Source organism: Sphaerodactylus townsendi, linkage group LG10 (genome assembly GCF_021028975.2).
Source record: "Sphaerodactylus townsendi isolate TG3544 linkage group LG10, MPM_Stown_v2.3, whole genome shotgun sequence".
Lineage (NCBI taxonomy): Eukaryota > Metazoa > Chordata > Lepidosauria > Squamata > Sphaerodactylidae > Sphaerodactylus > Sphaerodactylus townsendi.
The window spans coordinates 62,664,741-62,692,018 of record NC_059434.1 but is presented as its reverse complement, the minus strand read 5'-3'; the positions used below and the strand labels follow the sequence as shown (position 1 = coordinate 62,692,018).

At 41.8% G+C, this 27,278-nt stretch overlaps 1 protein-coding gene across 2 annotated transcripts; it reads right to left on the bottom strand.

Moving 5' to 3' along the window:
* Positions 1 to 571: 571 nt before the first annotated feature.
* On the bottom strand, positions 572 to 27,073 carry AP1AR (adaptor related protein complex 1 associated regulatory protein). 2 transcript variants are annotated; one of them, XM_048509328.1, is made up of 10 exons: positions 26,719 to 27,073; positions 17,539 to 17,587; positions 15,953 to 15,979; positions 14,540 to 14,565; positions 12,343 to 12,439; positions 11,717 to 11,815; positions 8,371 to 8,432; positions 7,877 to 7,950; positions 6,961 to 7,089; positions 572 to 3,751 (listed from the first exon to the last, which is right to left on the bottom strand). In XM_048509328.1, the coding sequence occupies exons 1-10, from the start codon at positions 26,799 to 26,801 to the stop codon at positions 3,486 to 3,488; spliced, it is 912 nt and encodes a 303-aa protein (XP_048365285.1). In that variant the 5' UTR covers positions 26,802 to 27,073; the 3' UTR covers positions 572 to 3,485. The 2 variants fall into 2 exon arrangements, with proteins under 2 accessions (XP_048365285.1, XP_048365286.1); XM_048509329.1 differs by lacking the exon at positions 11,717 to 11,815.
* Between the last annotated feature and the right edge of the window lie 205 nt (positions 27,074 to 27,278).

Genomic DNA, 27,278 nt, shown 5'->3' with positions numbered 1-27,278 from the left:
ACAGCCCTCAAGAGTTTGCAAGACCTGAACAAGCCTGTTAATATCATTAACATCATTAACGAAGGTCATTAATTCATAGGGTCACTTGTTAATTGCAGTGATCAAAAAACCCCATGTATATGCATTTCCTGTCCTCTTCTTGCTTTCTATATTTCTGTATTGACCTTTGAGGTTTAATAATTCCTTAATAATTCCCAAAATATTATTCCTTTTAAATTTATGGGTTTTCAATGAATATCCTTTGGTAGGGATTTGCCCTTGCCATCAAACCAACTATTTTATCTATTAGTGTCTTGAATATCTAAGTATGGCTTAATATGCAGAGGTCTGAAAATATTAAACAAATATAAAAGAGCAACGGAGTCATTCTTTTAAGTTTCTCAAGTGAAATTTTCCTTTCCTTTCCAGAAACTCTTGCTTACTACCTCCTTAATAGCAGGAGACCATCAAGTATGGTCTGATTATCAGGTATTAGAACCATAGGCTTGCGACGCAGGTGGCTATTTGAAAGAATGCTACAGGTTTGCAATATAAGCAGTAAATAAGATTAACTATGAAGTAAGATTAGCTATGAAGTGTGTATAAAATTTATTAACAGCTTGAGAAATTTAAACTTTTAAGGACTGATAACATGACAAAGTTGATACACAGTAGCTTATGTCAAACCAAAAATATACATTTTAAGTGTACAAATCTCTTATAAAGCATATTACAGGCATTGCAAGTGAAGAGCTTCCCATGTAAATATTTTAGCAATAAAGCTTCCGTTTAAGAAATGCAATACATTAAGAAAAGTTATGCTATTTAAAGTGTCATTTACACAAATGGTCAAGAGCTGTCTTTTTAAAACAAAAGGCATGGGGAAAAATCAGTGTACTGTGATCAGGTATATTACATGAGTTAAGACAAACACTTCATAATTCTTTAATGCCACTGAACCCTTTACATCCCTATATTATTGGGACAGTGACTGACAGCCCCATCCAGATTAGGTGGGCAGGCATGGTGCTGCTCCACCCTCTCCCAAAGGCCTCCCTGTGACGTGGGAAGTCTGAAAAAAAAAGCTGGCAAAAATCCCCCATAGGAGATAATGGAGATGCGTGCTATATCTCTGAGGCTGTCTATGTCAGCGCGGTTAAGGTCGGCTCCACCCCTGGCCCACCCCAGAACATCATGGCAGCTTTCTGTGCCAGCAGGCCTAGGGAAGGATGGTGGCTTCTGGGCTGGGCACTACAGAGCCACATGGCACCTACCCACCAGTGCAGGACTGCAGCAACTTTAGAGGTGAGTCTATCCCCTCCACCTGGATTGAGCTGTAAGTTGCATAAAAGTAAACATGAAACTGAAACTAACTTATATAAACAAACTAATTTATATAAATAAATCAAGTTTGTAAATTATGAGAGGAAGAAAACTATGAGACAGACAAGCAAAGAGTTTCAATCACTGCACAACTTGTTAATGATGGGTGGGTTGACAGACATTAAAAATGAAAGAAGTAACAAAATCTCTAAGCAGATGATCTAGCTGCATGTTTACTCTCCACACGGGAAGGTACAATGGGCACAATTGTGCTGGTTCCAGTCCATACCTGCATATGATCACCAAGTGGTATGCATGGGGTGAATGCATGGAGAAGTGCCTGCGCACATGCCCCCTCATGCTCAGCAACACTGCTTTTATATGTTGTTGATCATGGGAAAAGGATGTGAAACACAGGTACTTTCCTCTACACTTTCCATGTGCAGACCACTCAGTGATTGCGTGGGGCCATCTGCACAGGGCTAAGGAATGCCATCACTGGTAGACCAGCTTAGGACAAGGACACATTAACTGCTTTTAAAGGTCTGTAATCCACCACTCTCCATCACTAACAGCAATAGCTACCATGAGCCGCAGTCCTACGTATTCTAACTGCACAGTTTCAACTCTGTGTCCTGGAAGAAATGTCTCCTTTCCTGATACTCCAGAAGGAACAGAGAACTGGGCATCATGCAGAGAAGGACAGCGTGCAACCTAGCAGTTCAAGTAGTGAGTAACCACACTAAGCAAGTGCTCTCCTGCTCGTTGAGCTGCCACCCTCTGTACCATTCTGGTTTAGTATATACAAAAGTCTGAATGGCAGACACATACCAAAGCAAATACCATTCCAAAGCAGCTTACTAACCGGGAAAAAACAAAAGGTAGTTTCATAGGAGGATACTAACACTTTGCCACAGGCTCAAATGTGCTAGAACCGCGGTGGCAAACCTTTGGCACTCCAGATGTTACGGACCTCCAGACACTCCAGATGTTATGGACATCTTCCAGTCACTCCAGATGTCATGGACTACAATTCCCATCAGCCCCTGCCAGCATGGCCAATTGGCAAAGGTTTGCCACCGCGGTGCTAGAAGATATAAGGCGACACTGAGGAGCTTCTCTTGAGAATTAAAAATTTTAAGACTCTTTTTCAGAGAAAGAAGACACATGGGCAACCATCTTTTCCCCCCAAATAGCACTAATTATACCTGATTAAATTACACTTTTATAGCAATTCCTAATCCTAGTCATAGGATACATGAATAGTTCCTTTTATACAATCCAAAACCAGACCTTTGGACTGGAATATCACTTAATACACCTCCAGAAACATATACCTTCCACATATTAAAAAAAAACACCAGTTTTCCCACCATTAATATCAGTTCAATGTAATTAAAGAGTGTGGAACAAAACTGATTTTGTATCTCTTAAACATATAGGCAATTAAAATCTTTGTACTAGCAGCATTTGGCATTTCATAGTTGGGAAAATGGAACCTTTGGTTCGCTAACATTTTATCTTCAAAAACTTATACTGTTTCCAGTTATTTAAATGTTCAAAATGTTTTAACATTGTTTGCTATTGTTCAAGATAAAATCCTGTCTTGCATGATGCTTTTAATACACTTAAATGTGAGATGTATTGTGCTGGAGATCTGAACCTGTGGAAGTTAAGACATAAATGGACAAAGTACATCAGTTTTACATGTATAGTTTCACTACTGATTTTCGCAACAGAAGAAAATGACGTGAAAAAATTGCTTCCTAGTTTCAACATTCAAGTATTATTAAATTGAAGTCATCACTCCAATGTTAATAGTGAAACAAACCAGAAATGCAGCCCAAAAAGCATCCAGCTGTGATGCCCCAATTAGTGCAGAGAGTTGTATACTAAAATCCAAGGACACACACAACAGAATCACGGCAGACTTTTCCTGTAAGTTTCAAAGGTCGATGATAAAATTGCACTTAAAATTCTGAATTCAGATGGCAAATCATGCTCCTATTTTGTAATTGACGGACATAATCACATGGTTTCATTTACTGTCTAAAAGAAATGTGGGTTTCAATTAATCAAGTATTGTCAATGTGCAACTTCCTTATTTTAAAGGAAGTTGTGCAGCAGCAATGACTTGCACATAGAATTGGAGATTTTTGTCCAACTTCAACCAGCTGAGTTCATTATCTTTCTTGCTGGTCAGTGTCAGATGTCTTTTTGTCAGATGCAGACAGTTCTAAGACGGGGTTTACAAATCCAGCATACTCAGAGTTGCCATTATCATCCATTTCAGCACTAACAAAGTCATTCTCCCATTCCAAACCATTGGAGTCATCAGAGGCAGAGGTTGGATTACTTCCAGTTTTCTTGCTACTAAATTTTAGTGCTGCCCGGAGTATATCCTCTTCAGTTTTGGAACGTTCCCGCAATGGAATCATTCTATTAATACCTGCAATGGAAGGGGTTTTTAACACTCATATTTTGATTTTCTAAAATTTATTCAAATGTTTGAGGATTAATTAATACTGCTGCTCCCACCTTACTAACATTCAACATTTGTTTTCCAAGAAATGTCAAGTATTTCTCCACCTTGTCAAAAAGTGGGACTACATGTTTAGAAATGTTACCCTCAAAGAGAACATGCACTTGTTTGCAAACCAAAGACTGTGAATTATTTCATTCCTACCGTTTGATCCCCCATTTAAACTCACAGATGCAGCTCAGCTGAGCTATTGTTATCAAATTAGAAGTAAGCAGATAGCTGAAACTATTTTTTTAAAAATCTAGGCCCATGTATGTACACCTTCCCTTTAATGAATTGTTCATTGACTCATTAAAATCTTCCAAGGGCCAGGGAAAATGGTTTAATTTAGGATGGAGAACCATGCTCAAATAGACTTACTATTTCTCATATTTCATTCATTAAAGTAACCTGAACTGGTGAACTTTTTTACATAATGTTACTATCTGATTTGTTCTAAAGGGCAGGAATCACATTAAGTGGAATGTCACATATTATAACTCCACAAACAGTATCTGCACATATGACTGTATACCTCTCCTATTAGTTATGATCTACCATTTTAGCATTTCTGGGTTCTGAAATCTTTTAAAATAAATGTAGGCAAGAAAACTATTGTACTTGTGTGTAACGGTTGTCAGGTTTTCAGTGCAGTCCAGCATGGGACTGGGCAGACACAGACAAGCTGTGTAGAACTGATAAGAAAGTTGTAGAAGTCTCAGAGCGCTTGGAGTGCTCCCCCTCCCCTGTCTTGAACTGAAGGTGGTGCAGTTTTCCACCCAAATGGTCACATGACAAAGGCAGGGAGATCACTCCTCCCTCAGACCCTTGGAAGTGTGCCCACTGGACAAAACATGTCAACTTGGCAGTGTTAGACTTGCAAGTAGAAGGTTTGTGTGATACTATCAAAACTTCTGCAACCCTATCTAGAGCCACCTACTAGTCATGCTGTTAGGTGTAAGAAAAGAACATGGAGGTGAATAGAAGTCCTGTTGTGATAAGGTCCTTTTCCATTGGAAGAACGCTGAAATTCACTGGGGTAGTTTCAACGAAGTAGGAAACCAAAACCTTTTAACCAACAGGGAACTATAAGGATCCCTGCACTGAGAAGACAGCATTTAACATCAATAGAAGACAGCTGGCTGATGAGTTGGGGAATCAGACCGTGGATGCATTGGTAACAAGCCCTTGGGGTCAAAATGACAGTGGCTTACACTGAGAGGTATTCTCAGCCTTCTTTTTAGCCTTTTTTACAGGAGGCTTGGAGGTGCCCATTTGCCATCAAGACTGAATCAGGAGTCAGATAAGATGGACCTGTCAGGACTGAGGAGGCCGAAGGCACACTAGGCCTCTTTAAAGATGTTTTCATAGACCCTTTTCGCACACACGGTTTGTTCTGGATTAAATATTTGTGGTCGTCACTGTTTGCTTGTTGTTCACACATACTAGCTCTGGAATGTGGTTCGACCCCTACTCTGTCGCCCATTCGAGGCGTCGCCTCACATTTTTCCTGTCGCTCGATGCTTCTGCAACTTTTTCAGATAAAACGGTTTCCCTCCACATTTCTGCCCCTATGTGCGAAACGTCATGATACCGAGCAGGTTTTAAGAATCACGCCCCTGTGGTGATGCGATTTCTCCCAGCCAATCAGGAGGAGCAAGGAATTTGCCAGTTGCGCGCACAGATTTTACTGTTCTGTTTCCGTCTCACTCGCCTCCCGCCTCTCCTCACGCTTGGTCAGGCATTGCATTGTCTCGCTGCAGCGAGGTCTCAAGAAAACGAGATCTCTGCGCAACGGTGCCGTGAGACTGTGAGATAACATTTAATTGGTAGCTCATTGGCTGCGTTACGTCCGCGCCCGGGGAGATCAAATGGATGGGCCGAACAGCTCAGCCGCCAACTCAGACAAAGCTCTGGGTAGGGGTGTGTCATGGCGGAATGACGAGACGAGGGATCTGATTGCAGTATGGGGGGAGGAGGAAGTACAGCGCTTCCAAAAGTCCAGCTACAGAAACTTAGATTTTTTTGAGGTGGCGGTGGAGATGCGCCTCAAGGGGCACAAGAGAATGGCCCTTGAGTGTAGGACAAAAGCAAAAACTTTAAAATGTGACTTCAAAAGAGTTAATCAGCCCAACGAGACTTCTGGTAATGGTCCTTGGACCATGCCTTACTTTGAAGAGCTGGAGCAGATGTTGGCGGGGGGGGGAGAAGCATTAACCCGCCACACCAGCTCAGAGCGACGGAATGTGTAGTGGGCGCTTCTGCCGACGCTGTGTTGAGGGACAGCGCCTCGGCACACTCAACGCGAGACATCTCGAGGTAACATCAGCCAATGGGAAGATTGGCGTGTCGTCATCTCGTAGCCACATCACAGCGTGACAATGGGGCCAAACTTCACAAACAACACGCCCAAGAACAACCAAGCAGCCAATCAGAACTCTCGTTTGCATCGCATTCCACGGCAATACAAACCATCGGGGTTTCTGGATTCAGATGCGGTTCCAGAACAATCGGCCGAAGTGCGAATGATGTCGAGCGACGAACCAGCAACAAAAAGGTTGGGATGTCGATGCACGTTGCGGTAATTCCAGAGCAAACCTTGTGTGCGAAAAGGGCTATAGAAACATCAACCAAAGTGATGCCCATAGCATAGCCTTAAGCTTGGAGGCACAGTCAAGTCTGGCCTTTTGGAGGAAAAGGATGACAAGACAGGCAGGTCTCAGAGATGAATCTCACCGAGACATAAGAGACATTCATTATGCTCATAATTCTGAGCCATCTTCATTTCACACTTGGTACATTTCTTAAATAACACCATATCAATGAGAAGAAAAATCCTAAGATGAATGAAGCTTTAGCGAAGCAAGCCCTCTCTCCATGACAGCAAAGGAAGAACACAGGGAGGGGAATTCTCCCTGCCTTTGTCACGTGACGGTTTGGGTGGGAAACTGCACCGCCCTCAGCTTCAGACAAAGGGAGGGGGTGAGATTCAAATGATTTGAAGCTTCTAGAAGCTTTCAATACTGTGGAGCTGGACTGCACTGAAGACTCAATGATCACAGAGACTATTGTGAGCCATCAGTCATATGCCTTTTGTTTTTTGAGGACACCATCGCATAGAATTTCAGAACACATACCTTCTTCATCTTCCCACTCCAAATCCAAAGAGTTACTGTCATCATTTCCGCTGGTTGATTTGGTTTTGGTCATTAAGTCACAACTGCTCTCTGTATTTGGTGTCAAAACAGTAGCATCAGATGAGAGCCCTGTGAACAAAATACATTTTTAATCTTCAGTATTAAACCCACCCGTATTAAATATCAGCCTAGTAGCAGTTTTCCATTTAAGTTTTAATCACACCAAGAAACACCTATTATTTGTTTTACTTTTTTGGAATATATAACCACTTTTATTTATGGCTAAAATGCCAAGGTGCACCAACACAGCAACTAACCTTGGCACTCTTGCACATGTGCCTGTGCAGCTGGGACAGAACCACATGTATCCAAGGCACAGGATTCTATTGAAATTAGCATTTCTGACTAGGCTGTAATTTTAATAAATTGAGGATAGGAATTCTTAGCTACAATTTAACACAGATTTAGGTATACCTGAGCCCACTGAAGGCAGCAGGTTTAAAGGAACCAGGTGATTTGTAAGCCATTCTGTTTTTTGTTTCCAACAAATACCCTGTTTCCCTGACAATAAGACCTACCCTGAAAACAAGCCCTAGCATGATTTTTCGGGATTTTTGGAGGATGCTTGAAATATAAGCCCTACTCCAAAATAAGCCCTAGTTACAGATTCATTGGTGCAGCTAATCTGGTCACGTGGGGGGCACAAAATCATGGAAAAAATAAGACATCCCCTGAAAATAAGCCCTAATGCATCTTTTGGAGCAAAAATTAATATAAGACCCTGTCTTATTTTTGGGGAAACATGGTAATAGTGCTAATCTTTGAAAAATTTCTTTATTTCATAGTTTGCCTGGTAGTGGAATAAAATATATGGAAGCAGCTGTTTAAGGGAGGGAAAAATGCATTAAAAACTTACTACTATTCCTAAAAGCTTCATGTTGTAGCTTCACATTTCTCATGTAAGCATCTAAGTCCTCTTCTGTCATAGAGCTGCAAGAGAAAAATTACACAAAAAAGGATTACATTCACAGGAGTTGCTTGAAATCAATCTAAGTTACGTTAACTTAGGAAGCAACATTTTTTCTAAATTTTTATTTTTGTAGAAGTATGCAACAGGCCTGCAAAAATTTTACTACCAGATATGCCAAACTGGATGAATATTTTTGCAATAAGAAAAATTAATGCGAATCATATAAGTTTGGTGCTTTTAGTTCACTGAACCTAATACTGCTTGGCTCATATTTTCTTTAGACCATGAACTGTTATCATTGAACAACTGTAGATGAAAATATATGCAATTGCACATTCTTTGGCACTTTGAAATGATCACAAAATTTAAGGGACTTCTGCATTAAGGGAAATACAGATATTTTGAGTTCTTTTTACCAAAGTTTTGGCTGTACATCTTACCTTTGAGTATCTCCACTGTTTGTCAATTGTGCTCTCTGAGTTATCCTCTGCAGCCTTTGTTGCTAACAAAGAACAAACATTGAAAGAAATCTCTGAACATGTCACAGTTTAGCATTCATGCCATGAGTTCACATGGACACTAGTAACACATCAGTTTCTATAGCAAGTGATCATGAAGGCAATGCTCTATTGCAATGGTTCTCAACCTGGGGATCGGGACCCCTTTGGGGGTCGAACGACCCTTTAACGGGGTCGCCTAAGACTCTCTGCATCAGTGTTCTCCATCTGTAAAATGCCACATCTCAAAAAGGATATCGAAGAGATAGAAAAAGTGCAGAGAAGAGCAACGAGGATGATTGAGGGACTGGAGCACCTTCCTTATGAGGAGAGGCTGCAGCGTTTGGGACTCTTTAGTTGGAGAGGAGACGTCTGAGGGGGGATATGATTGAAGTCTATAAAATTATGCATGGGGTAGAAAATGTTGACAGAGAGAAATTTTTCTCTCTTTCTCACAATACTAGAACCAGGGGGGGCATTCATTGAAAATGCTGGGGGGAAAGAATTAGGACTAATAAAAGGAAAGACTTCTTCACACAACGTGCGATTGGTGTTTGGAATAAGCTGCCACTGGAGGTGGTGATGGCCACTAACCTGGATTGCTTTAAAAGGGGCTCGGACAGATTTATGGAGGAGAAGTCGATTTATGGCTACCAATCTTGATCCTCCTTGATCTCAGATTGCAAATGCCTTAGCAGACCAGGTGCTCAGGAGAAGCAGCAGCAGCAGGCCATTGCTTTCACATCCTGCACGTGAGCTCCCAAAGGCACCTGGTGGGCCACTGCGAGTAGCAGAGTGCTGGACTAGATGGACTCTGGTCTGATTCAGCAGGCTAGTTCTTATATTCTTAACTGTATTAAAGGGTCGCGGCATTAGGAAGGTTGAGAACCACTGCTCTATTGATTCAATATCATGTATTTGAGGGGGCTGAAGTGCCAGCAAACAAGACTGAAGCCTACAATCATCCTGTATAGTTAAAGACCATTCCTCCCTAACTTGACCCTTCTTCTCAGATTCAAATTCCCAGTTTCAAATACAGAAACAAATTCTATCCTACTGGGGGGGGGAGGGGTCTTCTCCCACTTTTCTTGACATCCGAGTAAACAGCAGTTCCTACATGTTTAAGACATTTAAGAGCAAAGATCAGGTGAAGAACTTGCTTACTGAAGAACATTTCTCCTCATCCCATAAGAACAACTGTATTATAGCAAGGAATATTTTTTAAAAATGCTCACAAGAATAAAAATGGACAATGCTAATATAAAAATAGCATCATATGCTACTGCTATATATCCTTTTCTTTTATCAGTAAGGCAGGGCTTAGTTGCAGTTTACCAATTTGGAATATTTTATTTTTAAATATATGATTTGTTACGCACTCTCACCTGGATAGCTCCAGGCTAGCCTGATCTTGTCAGTTCTCTTAAGCTAAGCAGTATCTGCTTAGTATTTAGATAATAAACCTCCAAGGAACACCAGGACCATGATGCAGAGCCAGACAATGGTAAATCACCTCCTAATACCTCTTGCCTTGAAAACCCAATGGAGTCATCATAAGTCAGCTGTGACTTCACGGCACCAAAACAACTCCCCAAACCTCATGCAGACAAGTCTTCTCTACTTTTGATAAAGTTTTGCCAAATCTCAACAGTAGAAGTTCTTGAAAAAGACTAGAATACACATGTGGCAATGAGTCATTTTCAGAAAGAATATCTTTAAATATTGTACCACAGGGCTGACCTGTTAAGGCTGATCTTAGAATATTCCACAGTCGTTTGTGAAATTATATTATTGTTACTTTTATGCAGTAGGAGCTCTTCAATTCCATAGTCCATAAAGCTGGAGAACAGGAAGAAGAAATCTAGTGCAATGTATTGGGAAGACTCCTTTCATAGTAGTTCCAACTACTTTATATGTATATGGAAATCTATTTACCTTTAATTTATAGCCCACTATTCCAAAATAAGTGAAATCTGGGGCCAAGATGTCCAGTGTTGAATTTCATAATTGTCTTAATGTGATACATGAAATCACTGAAACACTTCCTTCCGCAAATCAAGGGATTAAAGGAAGAATTAGACTTATGATTACATTCAATGTAACTTTATTGGTTTCTAAAGCATGCAGGAGAGAAATCTTCAAAGACTCTGAAATACTGAAGTTTGAGACATGCTTCCCAATGAAGGGAAGAGGCTGCCAGGGGAGGAGACAAATTAAAAGCAAATAGAAAAAAAATCATGAATAAAAAATAAGAGCAAGGCAGATAGGGAAGAAGTCTATTTTAAAAGACACAAGAAGTAATTAAAATGATCGCCATGAACAATCACTAAAAGATCTATCCTCAGCTTCATCTTATGGAGGTTGTTTTTCTCTCTTCCTCCCAGCAACCTGCCAGTGGAGTCAGTGTGGTGTAGTGGCTAAGAGTAGTGAACTCTAATCTGAAAAACCACATTAGATTCCGCACTTCTCCACAGGCAGTTTGCTGGGTGACCTTGGCTAGTCACAGTTCTCTCAGAATATATTCAGCCCCACCTACCTTACAAGGCTCCTGTTGTGTGTGGGGTGGGGGTGAGGCAGCAGAAAGGCAACTGTAAGCCACTTTGAGACTTCTTTGGTTAGAAAAGAGTGGGACATAAAAACCAACTGCTTACTACTTCAGGACAAGATCTCAATCCTAGATTTTAGCATGTATACTTTCCAGCATACTCCGACACAGTACTATCCTCACATTGATAGTTTTGTTTCAGAATGGAGTGGCTGTAGGGTGGTAACAGGAAAGTTCAAATCCCATCTTTTGTCCATGTTTAAATCATGGATTAGATCCAATACAGAATTTTCAAAGATAGAAGGCATTTTTTCCATAGTGTTTGACTTTCCTGCCTTTGCCTTCTACTGTGGCCCAAAAGGCTGCTGCAGGGGTGGGGGTGGCCAGAAAGTTGCTCTGCAGATGGAAACACTCCATTGAATCGAAGTCTATATCAGTATAACTGATATTCCCTGTAGTCTTCTGCAAGAGAAACTATTGTACGGCTAATGTCTCATGAATGTTTTAGATAAATGGCCAAACATTACTTACGGATCAATAATAACAACAGTTTGAAACAGAAATGCCCTGAACATGCAACCTGCCACTCAGAGTCAAAGATTACAAGGCAACAAACTACTATAAATCAAGCTTTGCCTCAGAGGTCCTGCTTTTTGAAACAAATAAACAAATCTAAAGGTGAGATACATAACAGATGCTCTGATATACAGATACTGATATACAGATGGGGTAATTTCCCCTCACCTCCAAGAGTATTTTCTGCTTTGCTGCCCTGGCTGCTTCACGCTGTGCAGCATATAAAGCCTCCTCTTCTATTCTTAACTTCTCCTCTTGTATGGCTAACTGTATATGAACAAAATAATAAGGGTTAACGAAACAGAACCTAGCTATCTTTCCTATGAAAACAAGTGCACTGAGTTTAAAGCAAAAATCATCAAAAAATTATGAAAAGTGCAATAAAATTAAAGCAAAAAGCATCAAACAAAATGAAAACAAAAATTACTGATTAGTTAAAATACTTTCATACTATACTGTCTTCTAATTAATACCAATTTCACTTGAATTATATATACTACCTTAAAAAGTAACTGAAAACAATTCTACTTCTAGGTTATTTCACATTTACTTCACAGGTAACAGAATGGTTTCTAATACACACTTTTATTTGAGATGCAATCCCTGCTTGTTGAACCACTTTTAGTTAAAGGACTAATTTACATAAGGCTCAAGAGAAAACACAATGAATTTTTCAATGGCACATATATTACAATGGCATATGTGCAAACTGTTACTACTCTGATACTACAGAGCCCTTTGGGGGAGAGCGGTTTATTAAGTCGAATAAATAATAATAATAACAATATTCTTACCTCTGATTGAAGCTTATGATCTACCGTTCTTTGTTTTTCAGCAATGGAATTGTAATGTCTTGCTCTCAGATCAGCAATTTCTTCTTCAGTTAGAGGTCTGAGAAAAAAGAGCGAGGAAGCATTATCTTGTTATCCTGTTCTAGCTCAGGGTACTGTGCGTTGTTACTTCTTTTAATATCCGAAACACCTACGGCAAACCATTGCAAGTTTCCAAATTAGACTTGCACAGTGGCCCAATAACAGGGAAATTAATATGGAACTCTCTCAGAAAGGTTCAGATCCATCCCAAAAATTGTTTTGGAGGGAAGAAGAAACTGAATCAAGGCTTTCTTCCCTAACAGCTCCATATATGCTGCTTTCAGGAAGGGTATCTAAGTTCTGCCTAAAATGGAAGAAATAAATGTATTAACTGGAATTTTTTGATACAGAAAAGGAATTCATTTGGGATAAGTGAGTCACCCAATCATAGGCAACAACCTAAAGAGCTATTTACAGTGTAATGTAAATAAAGCTATTTAATGTAAATAATGTAAATAAAGCTATGTAAATAAAGCTATTTACATTACACTGACCTGGTGGAACTGTTGGTTTGAACAGACAATATTCTATAACAAACTGCTTTTGGAATTCTTGTCAATTTCAAAACGCTGCTTAAATAACTATTCTCAGAATTATTTAGATTTCACCATTATTGTCCATCTACACATTCCATAATTAATGTTGAAAAGAATATGGCCCATCTTCAACAGAATTTCTTCCCTCTAACCAACATTCCCTGGATGTTTATATATATACTAGCGGGCCCGGCCACGCGATGCTGTGGCTAAGTCTGGTGAAGTGGAAAAGAAAGAAAAGGGTAAGTGAAAGGTTCGAACATGTGTCATTGCACAATGCTTGCAAGGGAGGGGAAGGGCAAGGGGCCTCTCTCTCCCCTCCCTCCCTCCCGTTCCCTTGCATGGCAACCCGCCCCGTCCCTCCCTAAAGTTCCCCATCCTCTGCTAGGGTGGGTGGGCCATGTCCAAGTGGATAGACCTGTCCCTTTCACTCCCTTCCCTTGCAGGCGAAATACGTAGCTGAAAACACACTGGGAGGCATAAGCTACGTTGTGTTCAAATTTCAGAGTGTTTGGTCCAGCAAACCGCTGGACCCTCCCTCACCTTCCCCTTCCTCCGCTAGGGTGGGTGGGCCACGTCCAGATGGTGGGCCCCATCTGTTTTACTCCAAATGGAGCCGGTTTTTAAGGAAGGCATGGTTGTTTTCCTTGTATCAGAGGGTGTTGCTTTGACAGCCAGCAGATGGCGCTGTTGCGGAACAGAACTGTGGTTCCAACTGTCACAGGTGTGGCATATACACAATAATGGGCATAGTTGTGACATGTACACAACAGGTAGTGTGGAAACAGTATGGAAACCTGGCCGCACGTGAATGCGACGTTGTGTGAAAATTTCAAAGCAATCGGTCCAGTAGTTTGGGAGATTACCAGTCAGCAGAAAAACACACAAAATGCACTGATAGATTTTTATATACATGGATGTGGGCAGGGATGTGTTTTTTAAATCTGCTGCAGAGATTAGTATACTTTAAGTATCTTTGTAAGAAAGAACAAGCAGGGTCCTGCAAGAAATTGACAGTGAAATAGACCGCTTCTGTTAGGGGAGAAGAAGGAAGACGGTGATGTGAGGCTAGCGGTTGGATCCTTCCCATGCCAAATACCACTGGCAATCAGCACTGCCCCCAGCCCCCCCCCTCCCCCAGGCAATGAAGAGAAAGAGGAGTGGAAGAAGACAGTAATGGCAGCAGTGTAAACACTGCCAGTACTCAGTGCTCACCTTTCCCTGCTACCTCACTTTCCCTCCCAGCAATTCCCCGCTCCAAATGCATTCTGGGGCTTGTTTGGTAGGGTATGAATTCAAGTCTACCAAACATATTTTGTTTTCACCTGTCTGTAAAGGGAAAGAACATCATGATCTGACTAATGTTAGTGTGATTTTTACATAATTTTAAAGAAGAATAACTTGTTAAGCAGAGCACGTTAACCAAATAGCTAATTTGCCTCAAAAGTCTAAATGGGTTTTAACCAAAATAAATAAATACATAAATTGAAAAACCCAGATAATTGCCAAGGTGAATGAAGTGTGAAAAACAGATGATACAGGAGAAAATGAGAAGGAAATGTAATTTAAGCACTACCTCTTACCTTTGGCTGCTTCCTGGACTTTCACCCTGTTTAATTATGAAAAAAATTAAAAGCTTTATCCAAGTAAGAACACCTCTTACCAAATTATCTTCAAAGCCATAAAACTAATTGATGTAAATTAAGAACCAAAAGAAAAAAAAACCTAAAACAAAATCCTTTCTAGGCAGCCATCAGAGATTAAGGGTGGTTGCACCATCTGTAACCCACTAGTCATGAGAGAGGGAAGATCAGCCTCTGTTACTGATCTAAATTGAGTGTAGATAGCAAGGCTGAGAGGAACTCTGCATCAAGATAGACCGAGGACACACCCTCTTTGTGTAGGCAGCCCATATCCTAAAGTCTGTGACACAACTCAGAGAAATGGTTTAAGTTAAAACTGCAAGGCTTAATATAACCTCCATCCTGGGACCTGGTAATATCTTGGTATTAGCCATTTCCCAATTTTCTAAAAATATGTTTTAACTATTCCTTTGCTTTAGGGACCAATTTAACTTATGACAACCAACCTACGTGTTCAACCCAGAGGAGTACTGAGGGGAAATGGTGTCCAGGTGCCACACCCCTGTCCTCCGTGTGTGGGGCCAGGCTTGGGGGTGGGGGCAGCTTAGACAGGCACTGCAGCAGCAGGCGGGGGCAGCTCGGATGGGCACTGCAGTGGCCGGCCGACTCCTGGGCCAGCCTGTTGCCATGGCGCCCATCCAAGCCGTGACCCCCCACCTCCGTGCAGGCCACCTCCTGTCCTCCCCAGGCCTTGGGGAGAGCAGAAGCCGGTCTGCAAGGAGGCCGGGGAGGGGCAGGGTGCAACGACGGGCAGCCCAGAAGGTGGCCTGCTGCCGCGGTGCCTGTCCAAAGTGCCTCTTTCCCTGCCTCCATGCCCCGCCCCTGAGGGCCTGGGGAGGGAAGGAGGTGGCTCAGATGGGCACTGTGGTACCCGGTTCGGCGCGGGGAAGGAGGGGGTGGAGAGTACGCCCCTGGTTTAACCCTAGGTTGCCCCAGTTATATATAAAATATGGACAGGACTTCTTAATCCCTCACTACAGATTATCTTCCTGAACTCTGTCCATCCAAGACATCTTCAACTCAGTCAAACTCCAACACCAGAAGGAAGCTTGGCTGGGAAAATAAAAAGAAGCTAGGTAGAATTAGGTTGAATTCACTCATCCATCTACTAGCTTTGCATCAGAACTGGAAAGCCACCTAAAACTGACTGCCTTTACAGATGCACCAGCTGAAGTCTGCTGAAGGCCCCATTCACCACAGACAAGACCTCCATGTGTTGGTCTTACAGTATGCCCACACTACTAACCTGCTTCTTCAGTGGCAGCTCTGGGTTTTCAGGCTGCCTGGGTAAGATGCCCTACAGTGGCCTCCACTAACTTTTCTATTGACTTTTGGTCACCAGATATCACTTACCTCATCACTTTCCACTAGATTTTCAAACTGCAGAAAGATACAATAAGATTTCAATTAAACAAAGAATTTTAGCTGCCAACCTATTTATTCATTTATAACATCTAAAGTAGAGCAACATGAATGAACAGATAAAACCCACGATTTCATTTAATTTGGTTTGGAAAATTCAGCAGAATACCCTCTATGTCCCTGTGAATGTGGCACAATTGTTTATCCTAACTGGTTCAGACTCACTGGAAGAGACTGACTGCATGCATTTTTTATATAGAAATTATTTTTTATTGGAATAACACCTGTAGAAATATAAAGATAAAAGGCATATACAGCAAATGTAGTTCTCTTGAGTTCCTCTATATTCTTTCACCTCTTTCTGATCCCTGGAATGACTAGTACAGGCTTGAATGAATGAACATCGGGGGAAGGGGGGAGAAGGGTGATGTGGCTGAAGTGGGGGGGGAAAAAGACTGAAGTTGTTCCTCCTTAGTCAAGCACAGCTCTGCTGAGAAGAGGGAGGCTGTTTCATTCCCTGGTCCTTCCTGCTCACTTGTCCTCACAGCTATCCCTCTTTACAGATCCTGCAACCCTAGGAATGATCTTCCCAGGGGGAGAAAAGAACTACAGCAATGCAAAGAAACATCTCTCTCTTATGCATCCTTTACACCAGGATGGCAGGATACTGCCCACTTTAAAAAGAATATGGAGGTGAACCCAATCAGCTCTTTTTCCATTGAGGAAAAAGAGATGGGGTTGCCATTGACCTCCCTAAAGGCTACACGGGGGACCATGGGACATGCATATACAAAAAACATGTGAAATAGGGACTGTAATAAGGAGGGGAATTGCCTAAGATGCTGACTAGGTTTAACCCATTGTGTACATTGAGGCAACAGACTGAAGGCACTAAAAACTACTGACACAATTTTAGCATACCCAAAGAACCCGATATGTTGCGAATGTTGTTCTCCCCTTGTCTATTTCAGCACAAGTTAACTCAGCCCACGGCACTTCAGCACTTGCATTATTGTTATCATAATCGCTAGTCTGATATAGAACATTCTGTGCCACCTCATGAGAGGAGATATATAAATAATAATTTAGCTTTGATTTTTATTTTACCTGCTCAGCCAATCAGGTTTTTTAAATTAATGAAAAAGTACGTATCTTCTCTCACAGAATTCCTAGTGATAATCATTTGAAGATAAACACATCTTTGAAAGTGTGACACTTGCCTACTATTGTATCTAATCCATTAGTTATTTGTTTGATAAAAAATTAAATCTTTAAAAATAGATTTTTCCCCTCTACTTTTTTCCAAGTTGAAACAACCAAAACATGTTTTGGTACCTTACAGTTAGTCTATCTATGATAGTGGATATACTTGTACACACCTTTTCTACCATGCAAATTCGCCTGAACATCACCTTTTAAGGCCCTGCTTGGCAAGGTGGCACCATTATCTTTGCAAAACTGTCGTTTACCATACTTTCCTTGCTTCTGCATAATGCTTCACAAAATAGAACAGAAGATGTTTATTCTTTTTTTTTAAAGCCGAGATCATAATTTTGGAACAGAAAACCTGAACTTACCTCTATAGTGAAATGTTCCCTTGCAGAACATGTCCTGAAGTACTTCGATCTAGAAACAAGACAATACTATTACCAATAGTGCTGTAAATCAAGAGTTATTATTATTTCTTAAATTTAGCATACTGCCCACCCCTGGAGGGATCTGGAATATTTTCCCCCCATCAGGACCTTTCAACACAAATGTTCTGAGTCTCTTCAATATTGTAAGAGAATTTGCTAAGATGTAGTTTTAAAAAATCTGCAGCACTCAGACAAGCTCTACTTTGTAAAAATTCTTCTTCCATACAACTACTGAAAGTATCTATGAGCAATGACATTAGAAGGTTGGCCCTCCTTGTTTTATTCCTGATGCTGTTGAAAATATGGAAGGAACTGAGTGAGCACTTAAAAACGGAAGTGCACAGTGACAGAATTAAATTACAAGCATTAAAAAATTAATGGGACAAGCACTGTCTCTCATTCATTTTCTTGCAAATATTGTTAATATCCAGTACCACGGTCAAATCTTAAGTGCTGAAGGAGTTAGCCAGGAATCATCCATCTGCAATGTCAAATATACTAAACTTCAGAACTAAGGGGGAAAATTCAAAAAATATGTTTTTGCTGATGATGTCTTCAAGAAAGTCACACCAGCGAACTGGTGGGGGGTCACTTATTAAGCATTTGGATTCAGAGACTACTGATTTCACTTTTATCAGCAGTAGCTTCTTCTGTTGGCATAGAACAGGGGTAGGGAACCTGGGGCTCGAGAACTGCATGCGGCTCTTCTGCCCTTGCACTGCGGCTCCACGAGCCCAGCCACCGGCCCCATCCTTGCCTGCCCTGCAGGCAGCAGGGCAGGCGTGCCAACTGCCCACGGCCAGCTGGGCTGCGCTGCGGGCTTCCCCTCTCGCCCGCCCCATTGGAGCGGGGTGGGTGCTTTTCCGGCGGCCGGCGAGGCCAAGCCGCCAGCTTCATCCTTGCCCGCCCTACAGGCAGCAGGGCGGGCACACCAACTGCCCGCGGCCGGCTGGGCCACGCCGTAGGCTTCCCCTCTCGCCCGCCCCGTTGAAGCAGGGCGGGCGCTTTCCCGGCGGCCGGCGAGGCCGAGCTGCCAGCTCCATCCTTGCCCGCCCTGCAGGCAGCAGGGCGGGCACACCAATTGCCCGCACCCGGCTGGGCCGCACAGCGGGCTTCCCCTCTCGCCTGCCCCGTTTGAGCGTTAAAGGTTCCCTACCCCTGGCATAGAAAGAACATTCTCTTCCTTTGAACTCATTCATTTCAAATTGAGAAACTTTTCGGGAACCAATAAAGTAGGAAAGCTTGTTTTTCCTTCCCAGATTATGAATAAACCAGAAACTGGAGATAAGATACAGAACACAGTATTGTAAGTTTTTCATGTGTAAACCTGGCGGATAGTCTAGGTTTTTTAAAAGATATTTTGTTTAACCACATCAGTTAACAAACATAGATATTTAAGCAAATATAAGAATACATATGCTATAACATTATTAGTGCTGTGGTTTCCGGGAGTGAAGCTAGCAGCATTCTAGTAGCCTGCGTCTGTGGCTGGCATCTTCAGAGGATCCTCTGAAGATGCCAGCCACAGACGCAGGCGAAACGTCAGGAGAGAATGCTGCTAGAACACGGCCATACAGCCTGGAAACCACACAGCACCCAAGTGATTCCGGCTGTGAAAGCCTTCGACAATACATTATTGTTTTGGTTAAATAAAACTAATTAAATTGCTATTAAGGTATTTATTATTTTTCTCCTTTCAACAAAGTACAGCAGAAAAGTTGTCCAAACTTGAATGATTAACCCATTAAACCTGAAATAGTTTACCCTGCAATAATTTAATAATTATTTATCTATATATGTATAATAGTAAAACCAAATTTTGATATAACTGTAAAATTAATCTGAAAATGTATCTTTCAAAAAAAAAATAACAACCTTCATCTGGTTGTAAATATGAAGGTTATACCAGCAAGAATGAGTCTTTATATTAAAAAAAAGATTTAAATAAAGTCTGACTGACTAGTGATTTAACTCGTGATTTAAATCAAATTGATTTAAATCAAAGCCACCCCCAATGACATGAAACTGGATTTCATGATTCTCAGATTGTATCAGGATTAATTAATACAGAACTGTCTCTCTTGACATTAGGGGTAAACTAATGAGGCCCATTACAAAGACCTACACAACTTGTAGTAATTCAAAGACCATCTTGCAGCCTCTCAACTATGGATAACATTCTAGTATGGCAAATGAACCACTTAGCTCTGCCTGGTGCCAGAACATTCATGTGCGCTGCAGTTAACAGAAAGGCTAAGTTCAAGAGTGCACCAGCTTCCTGCTTCTACTGGAACCACAAGGCTATCAGACTATGAGCAACCCTGTCTCCTCATTCATTTCCAACAATATTGTACTGCCTTGCAGGAAGGAGTCAGATTTATTTAACAATAGTTTATGTTAACTTAATCCCAATCTTGAAACTGATACACTAGTAAATTAAAAACACGTCTGTTTCTCAGGCTTGCAATATAATATTGTTTTGATTGTAATATGGTTAAAAAGAAAGAACAGCCTTTGCACACAGATCCTTAAGTAGAACATGTGACTAACTGTGGATTGAATCTGGCCAAGCGGTTCTTTTAAGCAAACAATATCACTCACTGAATGACACTGTAATACCTGATTTTCCTGTTCTACTTGCAGACACTTTAGGTAGATTAATTTATTCACTCCCAATTGATATGTAATATCCAGCTACACTCATTCTTAGCTATGCCTCTCCCCCACCACACGCCATCTCTCTTGAAGGTACATTTTTATACTGTTACAGATTTCAAATTTATGATAATCATAATTTTTTCCCCCTGTGTCTTAGATGTATAGACAAAATGGGCCAGTTTGGTGATTATTTAATATCTCATAGTCTTTAAGCATCATTGGTTTCCAGTTCCTTTTCAAGTCAAGTTCTAGATGCTGATTTTGACATAACAATGGTTCGAGTCTGGAATATTTTAGGCAGAATCTTCTCCCATACTACTCTACTCCCCTGCCATGAAATTAAATGAAAAGCAGGGGCTACAGATGCCACTACTACCTGACATAGTCTGCAAACTGAATAAAGCTGTTTCTAGTCTCAGCAACGCCAGGTTTCCATATATCGCTCTCCGATTATAAAACATGGAAGATCTGAAGTTCCTATTAGAGGACACTTGCCACATTGCAGTAATCTAGCCTTAATGGGTTGAAAAGATGGCTACCTTCAGCTGATTGTAGATCTCAAGGAAAGGCCACAGCAGGAACATCAACTGAAGTCTGCTAAAGGCACCATTCACCACAAACAAGGCCTCCATGCAATAGTCTTACATTATGCCCACACTGCTAGCCTGCTTCTTCAGCAGCAGCTCTGGGTTTTGGGCAGCCCTACAGTGGTCTCCACTATAAGGGTAGTATCCCCTCTCTGGCTGTATCCCCTCTCAAGTGCTGAATGGGCTTCAATACCTTCCCTCCTTCTCAGAGGATACAATATAATTGTATAAGTTTGGTTGGCCCTGGAAGTACTAAAAAGAGTGTGCACAAGTTATGCTTTGCTTCCTACAACATCCCCTGGCAAAGTTGTGCATTTGATGCTCTGGAAATCACCATGAAAGGTAGGCAGTTTTTTTGCATCACTGTCAGAGAACAGCTACAACTATCTCCTCAGCCTACCTTGCCTTCTCCTTTTAGGTGGTACATCTCAATGTCAATATCCAGAAGAAACACCTCTCCAAAAAAAAAAAAAAAAGACAGCAGGCAGCAGCCACACCTGCACAAGGTGAAGTAGTTTATTGGATAGTGACAAAGGGTCATTGGGCAGCTTGAGCAAGGATGAGTGACAAAGTGTGTGTGCGCCACTCCTCCATGTTGCCCACTGGCTGTTCATGTATATTGCCATAGCGTGATACTGACAGAACAAAATAACTGCTTGGGCATAAGAGACAATGTCACTCACTGTTTTAAGCTCATGATTAGATAATGTAGATGTTTTAAAATATTTATATGAAGAACTGTTAACTTGAAGAGTTAATGCCATTTTAGCCAGTGAGACTCAATTGGCTTTCTGTCATTCATTTCATGGAGAGAACTTATCAAGAACATATTGAACACATGATTCTTAGTATTTAACTGTCAACTGAAACTATAAATAGCCAATAAAAGTTTGGAATATAGTTGCTAAAATATTTTTACACTATCTATGAATCATTATAAATTGTTTGGGCTTAATAAATTTATTGCTTTATGTGACACGAGAGACAGTAGTGCGCTGGCTTTAATTATTCCCCAGGTACAGTAACACAATAAGCTCAGAGTCCTAATTATATTTATTCCTAGAGGCTTGTTAAGAATAATTCTGTGATCCCTTCAGGAATAAGGCAAAAGCTAACAATTGAGTTCGTTAATAGTAGACCTGACCCACTTTTTAATTATTACTATGGCACATAATCCACAGACCATTACAACAAGCAACTTATAGTATATTTCTAGAATTACATTCAAACACTTTTAACAAGATTTCAATTTATGTACTAGATCAACTATAACCACAAAAAATCTCTTAAACCCAGGAATCATCCAGTTATTCTATTAGTTCAGTTCATAATAAATAATCTTAATTTTAATTACAAAGACCAGAAATTCACAATATAAATAAAGACAAATTTTCAACAATTCTGGAGAAAAATTACTTTAGGGCTATCAAAAGTTTGGAAATTTGTGGAGCATGAAGGAGCAACATATATTATATGTAGAGTGTTTCAATCAACCCAAGCTTATTCATAAATTATAGCAGTAATTTTCTCAAGTCTGGATCACATAAAGTTGGATAGAATAGGTTGTCTAATACAACAAAGAAGTTACAGGTTCTAAGCATTAAAATTGAGAGGCAGTATGGTACAGGTTCAAATCCGCACATAACCATGAAACATTCTAATACCTTGGGCCAATCATAGTCTTCTGAACTAGCTTATCTCACATAATTGTTTAGAAGATAAAATGGAAATAAGAGAACCTATACAATATCCTCAATTCCTTGGAAAAATGGCAGGATAAAAAATGTGCTAGGTAAAGTATGCTAATACAAATTAGTACCGTAGTTCTGCTCTGGTCCATTATAAATTTCCATTGTGGATTGCGACAGGGGCATTCTATGCTACATTTTAGTTCATAAACAGTTTGTTCTTCTTGACTACATTATCTGGTTACCTGCTTTCTCAGTCTCCTAACAGGGTCAATGGAAGGCACCTGATGCTGCATCTAAAATTAGACATCCTAGCCTTTTTTCTTGTTTACCTGTTAGTGCATAATACACATTTAGTGATATAATCAAGAATACATTTCCTTCATGCAAAAGTTATGTGGGTCACACTTGAAGTGAAGAAAAGCCACAAACTGAAGTGCCTGTAACAGATTTTAGAGCTGTCATGGACAACACACGGATGGCCAAAATTACAGAGAAGTCTGAAGCATGACGAAAGAGAGGGGCATCCAGTTAAACTGTACGGTTATCTTTTTCCACCAGGAAGTACATCTGTACATTGTTTCTTTAACAAGACAATAAGAACGAATGTCTGTACATTCAGGTGCTGCTTCATCTCCCTGCCATATAAATTAAGGGAAATATTGTGGTTTCCACACTTGAACTCCAGCTGTAGGGCTTTAATGGGCTTGGTATGCATGCATGCTGTAGGCTTAAAAGAATCAATGCTCATTTTGAAGTGGCACTTTAAAATTGGCTAGCCCTTAACTGAAAGGCCTTACTATCAGCACATTTGATATCTACATGTTCATGTGAGCAAAGGGCTGAATCTACTCACCTTCAGTTCAAGTGATCATTTTGAAAAGTTTAACCACTAGTTAAAGTCACTAATGGTGCACACATTATGCAGGGCACCAGACTGAGGCTGTAATGCAGGGAAAACAATTCCCACTCATAGCGCTTCTTTTCAAGGTTGATCATTCAGATTCTGTATGTAATTTGTTTCTATGCCCTTTCAAGCGAAACGTGTAACTGTATTGCTCCTTGTGTAAATGTCAGTAACTGTCATAGAGACATAGACTATTAATGGTAAGAATAAGGAACAGAATTTCAAATTGGAAAGGTTACAGAACAAAGCTTCAATTCAATATCTTGCATGAAACAAATGTTTATTTAGTTAATAGTCACTCCAACTCAGTTATTGTTTCCATGGGCACAGATAAAACTCTACTAAATCCTAAAACCAAATCATCCAGCTATAGCTCAGGTTCAGAGCTTGGGAGTTGAGCAGGGTTGGCCACAGCCAGTACTTGGATGGGATACCAGCAAAGAAGATTGGGTTTTGCTGTGCAGAAGAAGGCAGTGGTGAACCACTTCAGCTTACAGTTTGTCTGGAACTGCCATGAATTGGTTGCGATTAGCCTCAGAAGTTCAAAGCTAGCCTTTTCATCTTTGAACAATTTAAACATGACAGTGAAATGACACCTTCATTGGCTAAAAGGTTGCCAAGAAGTAATAAAACTCTTTATTAGGCAGGATGTTAAACAAAACAAAATGTATAGAGAGAAAAAGGAATTGCTTTGTAAGATTAAAGTCCCAGCCCCCAACAGTCTTAAAGTAAAATGGAAGAGAATTTCAGAAACTTAACTAGGCCAGTCTGTATTTCACGTGAAAAAAAAAATTAGATAGGGAGAGAACAGTATGGTTACTGTCCTTTTGAAAACATAAAAGCCAGTAATTTATTTATTTATTGGATTTATATCCTGTTCTTTCCCAACCAAGGCTGGGCTAAGGGTGGCTTACAAAAGTTAAAAAACACAAGAATATAAAAATAGAATATAGTATAACTAAAACCACAAAACCCTAGATGTTGATGAGCAACAATACACATTTACCATTATGAAAACCAGGAGAGGTTGGCATCAACAATCAATCAATAATACATGTTAACTGTGAGGCCAGAAAGATGGAATAGGGACAGTGGGGAGGCCTCAACCAAAAGCCTGGTGGGACATCTCCATCTTACAGGCTCTGCAGAACATTTACGTTCCCAAAGGGCCCTGGTGTCAGCTGACAGAGAGTTCCACCAGGATGAAGTCAGGGCCAAAAAAGTCCTGGCTGTAGTTGAGGCCAACCTAATGTCCCTGATGCCAGGGACAACCAGAAGATTCCTATCAGAGGAACAAAGCGTCCTCCTCAGGCAATATGGGGAGATGCAGTTCTGAAGATACGAGGGCCCTAGTGATGGCGAACCTATGGCACGGGTGCCAGAGGTGGCACTCAGACCCCTCTCTGTGGGCACGCGCACACATAGTGGGGGGCGGAAAATCACCACCACCACCACCCCACACACATCTAGGCTGACCTGGGCCACTGAGCACGACGTGCATGCACCACGGTGAGCAGGGAGGACTTGGTTGGGCCTGATGCCTGTGCTCCAGGTGGCTGCTGCCCGGGGTGGGGGGGCAGAGGAGGTAGAGATGCTAGAGAGGCACAGAGTGGTGTGTGCGAGACTTGCTAGAGGCTAGAGCAGGCTGGCCCCTGCTCGAGCGGGTGGGGCGGAGGAAGAGGGAGCCAACCATTTTTTTTTCTAAACTAAAACCTCAGCATTCAGGTTAAATTGCCAGGTTGGCACTTTGCGATAAATAAGTGGGCTTTGGGTTGCAATTTGGGCTCTCGGTCTCAAAAAGGTTCGCCATCACTGCCCTAGACCATGCAAGGCTTTAAAAGTCATAACACCTTGAACCTGATCCAGAATTCCACTGGTAACCAGTGCAGTCTGCACAAAACAGATGTTATGTGTTCCCTTTCCATTGTTCCAATGAGGAGCCTCGCAGCCACGTTCTGAATCAGTTTTAGTTTCTGGATCAGTCTCTAGGCCCACATAGAGCAACTTAACCATAATCCAATCATTTGGTTCTGTCCCTAGCATTAGTTGGAACACATAAGGGTAACTGAAAAGCAGAAAACCTACTTACTGTCCATTCCTCTTGCTGTAGGAACTCAAAACAATCCATCACAAAATAAATGCATCAACAGACTGGCTCAACAACTCTCTCTTCCCCCTCTTACGCAAACAAAGACACAAGACATATTGTGTTGAATCCAACCAGCAAGATTCAGTTTAAAAGATCAAACTGGATCCAACCTGTAAAAAATGAGGCTTTCATATGCTGCAATGGAAAATCACAATTCAGATCTCTGGGGCAAGAAAAATTCCTGGGATACCAGCAAAGCACCTAAGGACAATAGATTAGCAGGCCACCTTCCTGGTTCTTCCAGTACCAGATTATAGGAACAGTACTTCTAAATCAGACCAAGGCTCCATCCACTGCATCTGGTTTCTAGCAATGTACTTCCAGGAAATCCCATAAGCAGGGCTTTAAAACACACACACACACCGCTATTAATGGTCAGGGGATAAGCTATTAGCTGCTAAGAGGTCTATCTTTCCATGAATAATAACAGTATTTCTATGGTAGTGGAAAGTGCCACTCCCTTATGGTGCCCCCCATAAGGTTTTCAAGGCAAGAAATGTTCAGAAGTGGTTTGCTATTGCCTGCCTCTGCGCTGCGACCCTAGCATTCCATGGTAGTCTCCCATGGTAGAAACTAACTTACTAACCAGGCTGACCCTGCATAGTTTCTAAAATCTGACAAACCTGGGTCATTTAGCTCAGGGCAAACATTCATACAGCAAATTTGTATCTACAAACCATTTCACGTATAATATACCTTAAAGCTGTCCTCACAACAACCCAGCATGACAGAGGGGAAACTTAACCCAAGAACTTAACAGATCAAAGCTATATCAGTCACCATGTTACACCAAAGTCCCCCTTTAAAGCAGAGGCCACTAAACCATCACGTGGCAAGGAGTTCCGGAAGTCAATTATGAGCTCTATGCGAACGAACGCTCTTCCTTCGGGCTACCCATCAGTTTAATGGGGCTGCTCTGACTTCCATGGCCGGGGGCTTAAAAGAACTCCCCGCCTCTCATAGGAAGGGGGAGAGGATCCTCCCTCTTCCATCATGCTTTTACAGCTGTTTCAACCAGCGAGCCATAGGGTCAGGAGTCGACAGTCAAGGGCCGCTGCGTCGTGGGACGGGATTGGGAAACCACCTGATAGGCCTGGCCCGTCGCCTTCCCCGCCCCCGTCTCGCGCTCACCCTCCTCCTCCTCGTTGGATCCGGGCCGTTTCCCGCCTCGGGAAGAGCCAGCAGCACCACTGCGCCGCCCAGCTGTTCCCCATGGCATGCTGGGCGCGTGCGAACGGGATCGTCAGTCACCGTTACTCAACCGTTGGTCATCCAACCGTCGCAGCGCCGAACCTCAGCGGCGGTCCCTCCGCGGCGCAAGTCGCCGTCGCCCAACCGCAGTAGCGTCCACGGCCGCGAGCGAAGTGGAACGGGGAAGGCGGGGCGGCGGCGGTCGTGATGGCAACAGTTCCGTACAGCCAACAAGACGCCTCTCCGCCAGCCTCGTGGCCCGGCGGCGTCCCCTCACGTCGGAACCGCCCGCCTGACAGTCGCACGCGAGGCTGAAGCCCCGCCCACTCGGTCCTATTACGCCACGCCCCTCTCCTCTCATTCACGGTTCCAGTCTTAGAAGAGGAAAATTGGTACAGCATGCGCAGTTAAGAAATTTCTATTATACCACGCCCCTCTCCTCTCATTCACGGCTCCCGCTCCAGAGGAGGAAGACCGGTGAGAGCATGCGCAGTTAGAAG

What these genes read in the sequence shown, in the direction of transcription:
- AP1AR (XM_048509328.1), bottom strand. Translation starts at nt 26,801, where the DNA reads ATGGGGAACAGCTGGGCGGCGCAGTGGTGCTGCTGGCTCTTCCCGAGG. An exon ending in ATCATAAGCTTCAATCAGAG is followed by an intron (nt 11,816 to 12,342) that starts GTAAGAATATTG and finishes GTTCATATACAG; the next exon opens with TTAGCCATACAAGAGGAGAA. An exon ending in AACAGTGGAGATACTCAAAG is followed by an intron (nt 7,951 to 8,370) that starts GTAAGATGTACA and finishes TTTCTCTTGCAG; the next exon opens with CTCTATGACAGAAGAGGACT.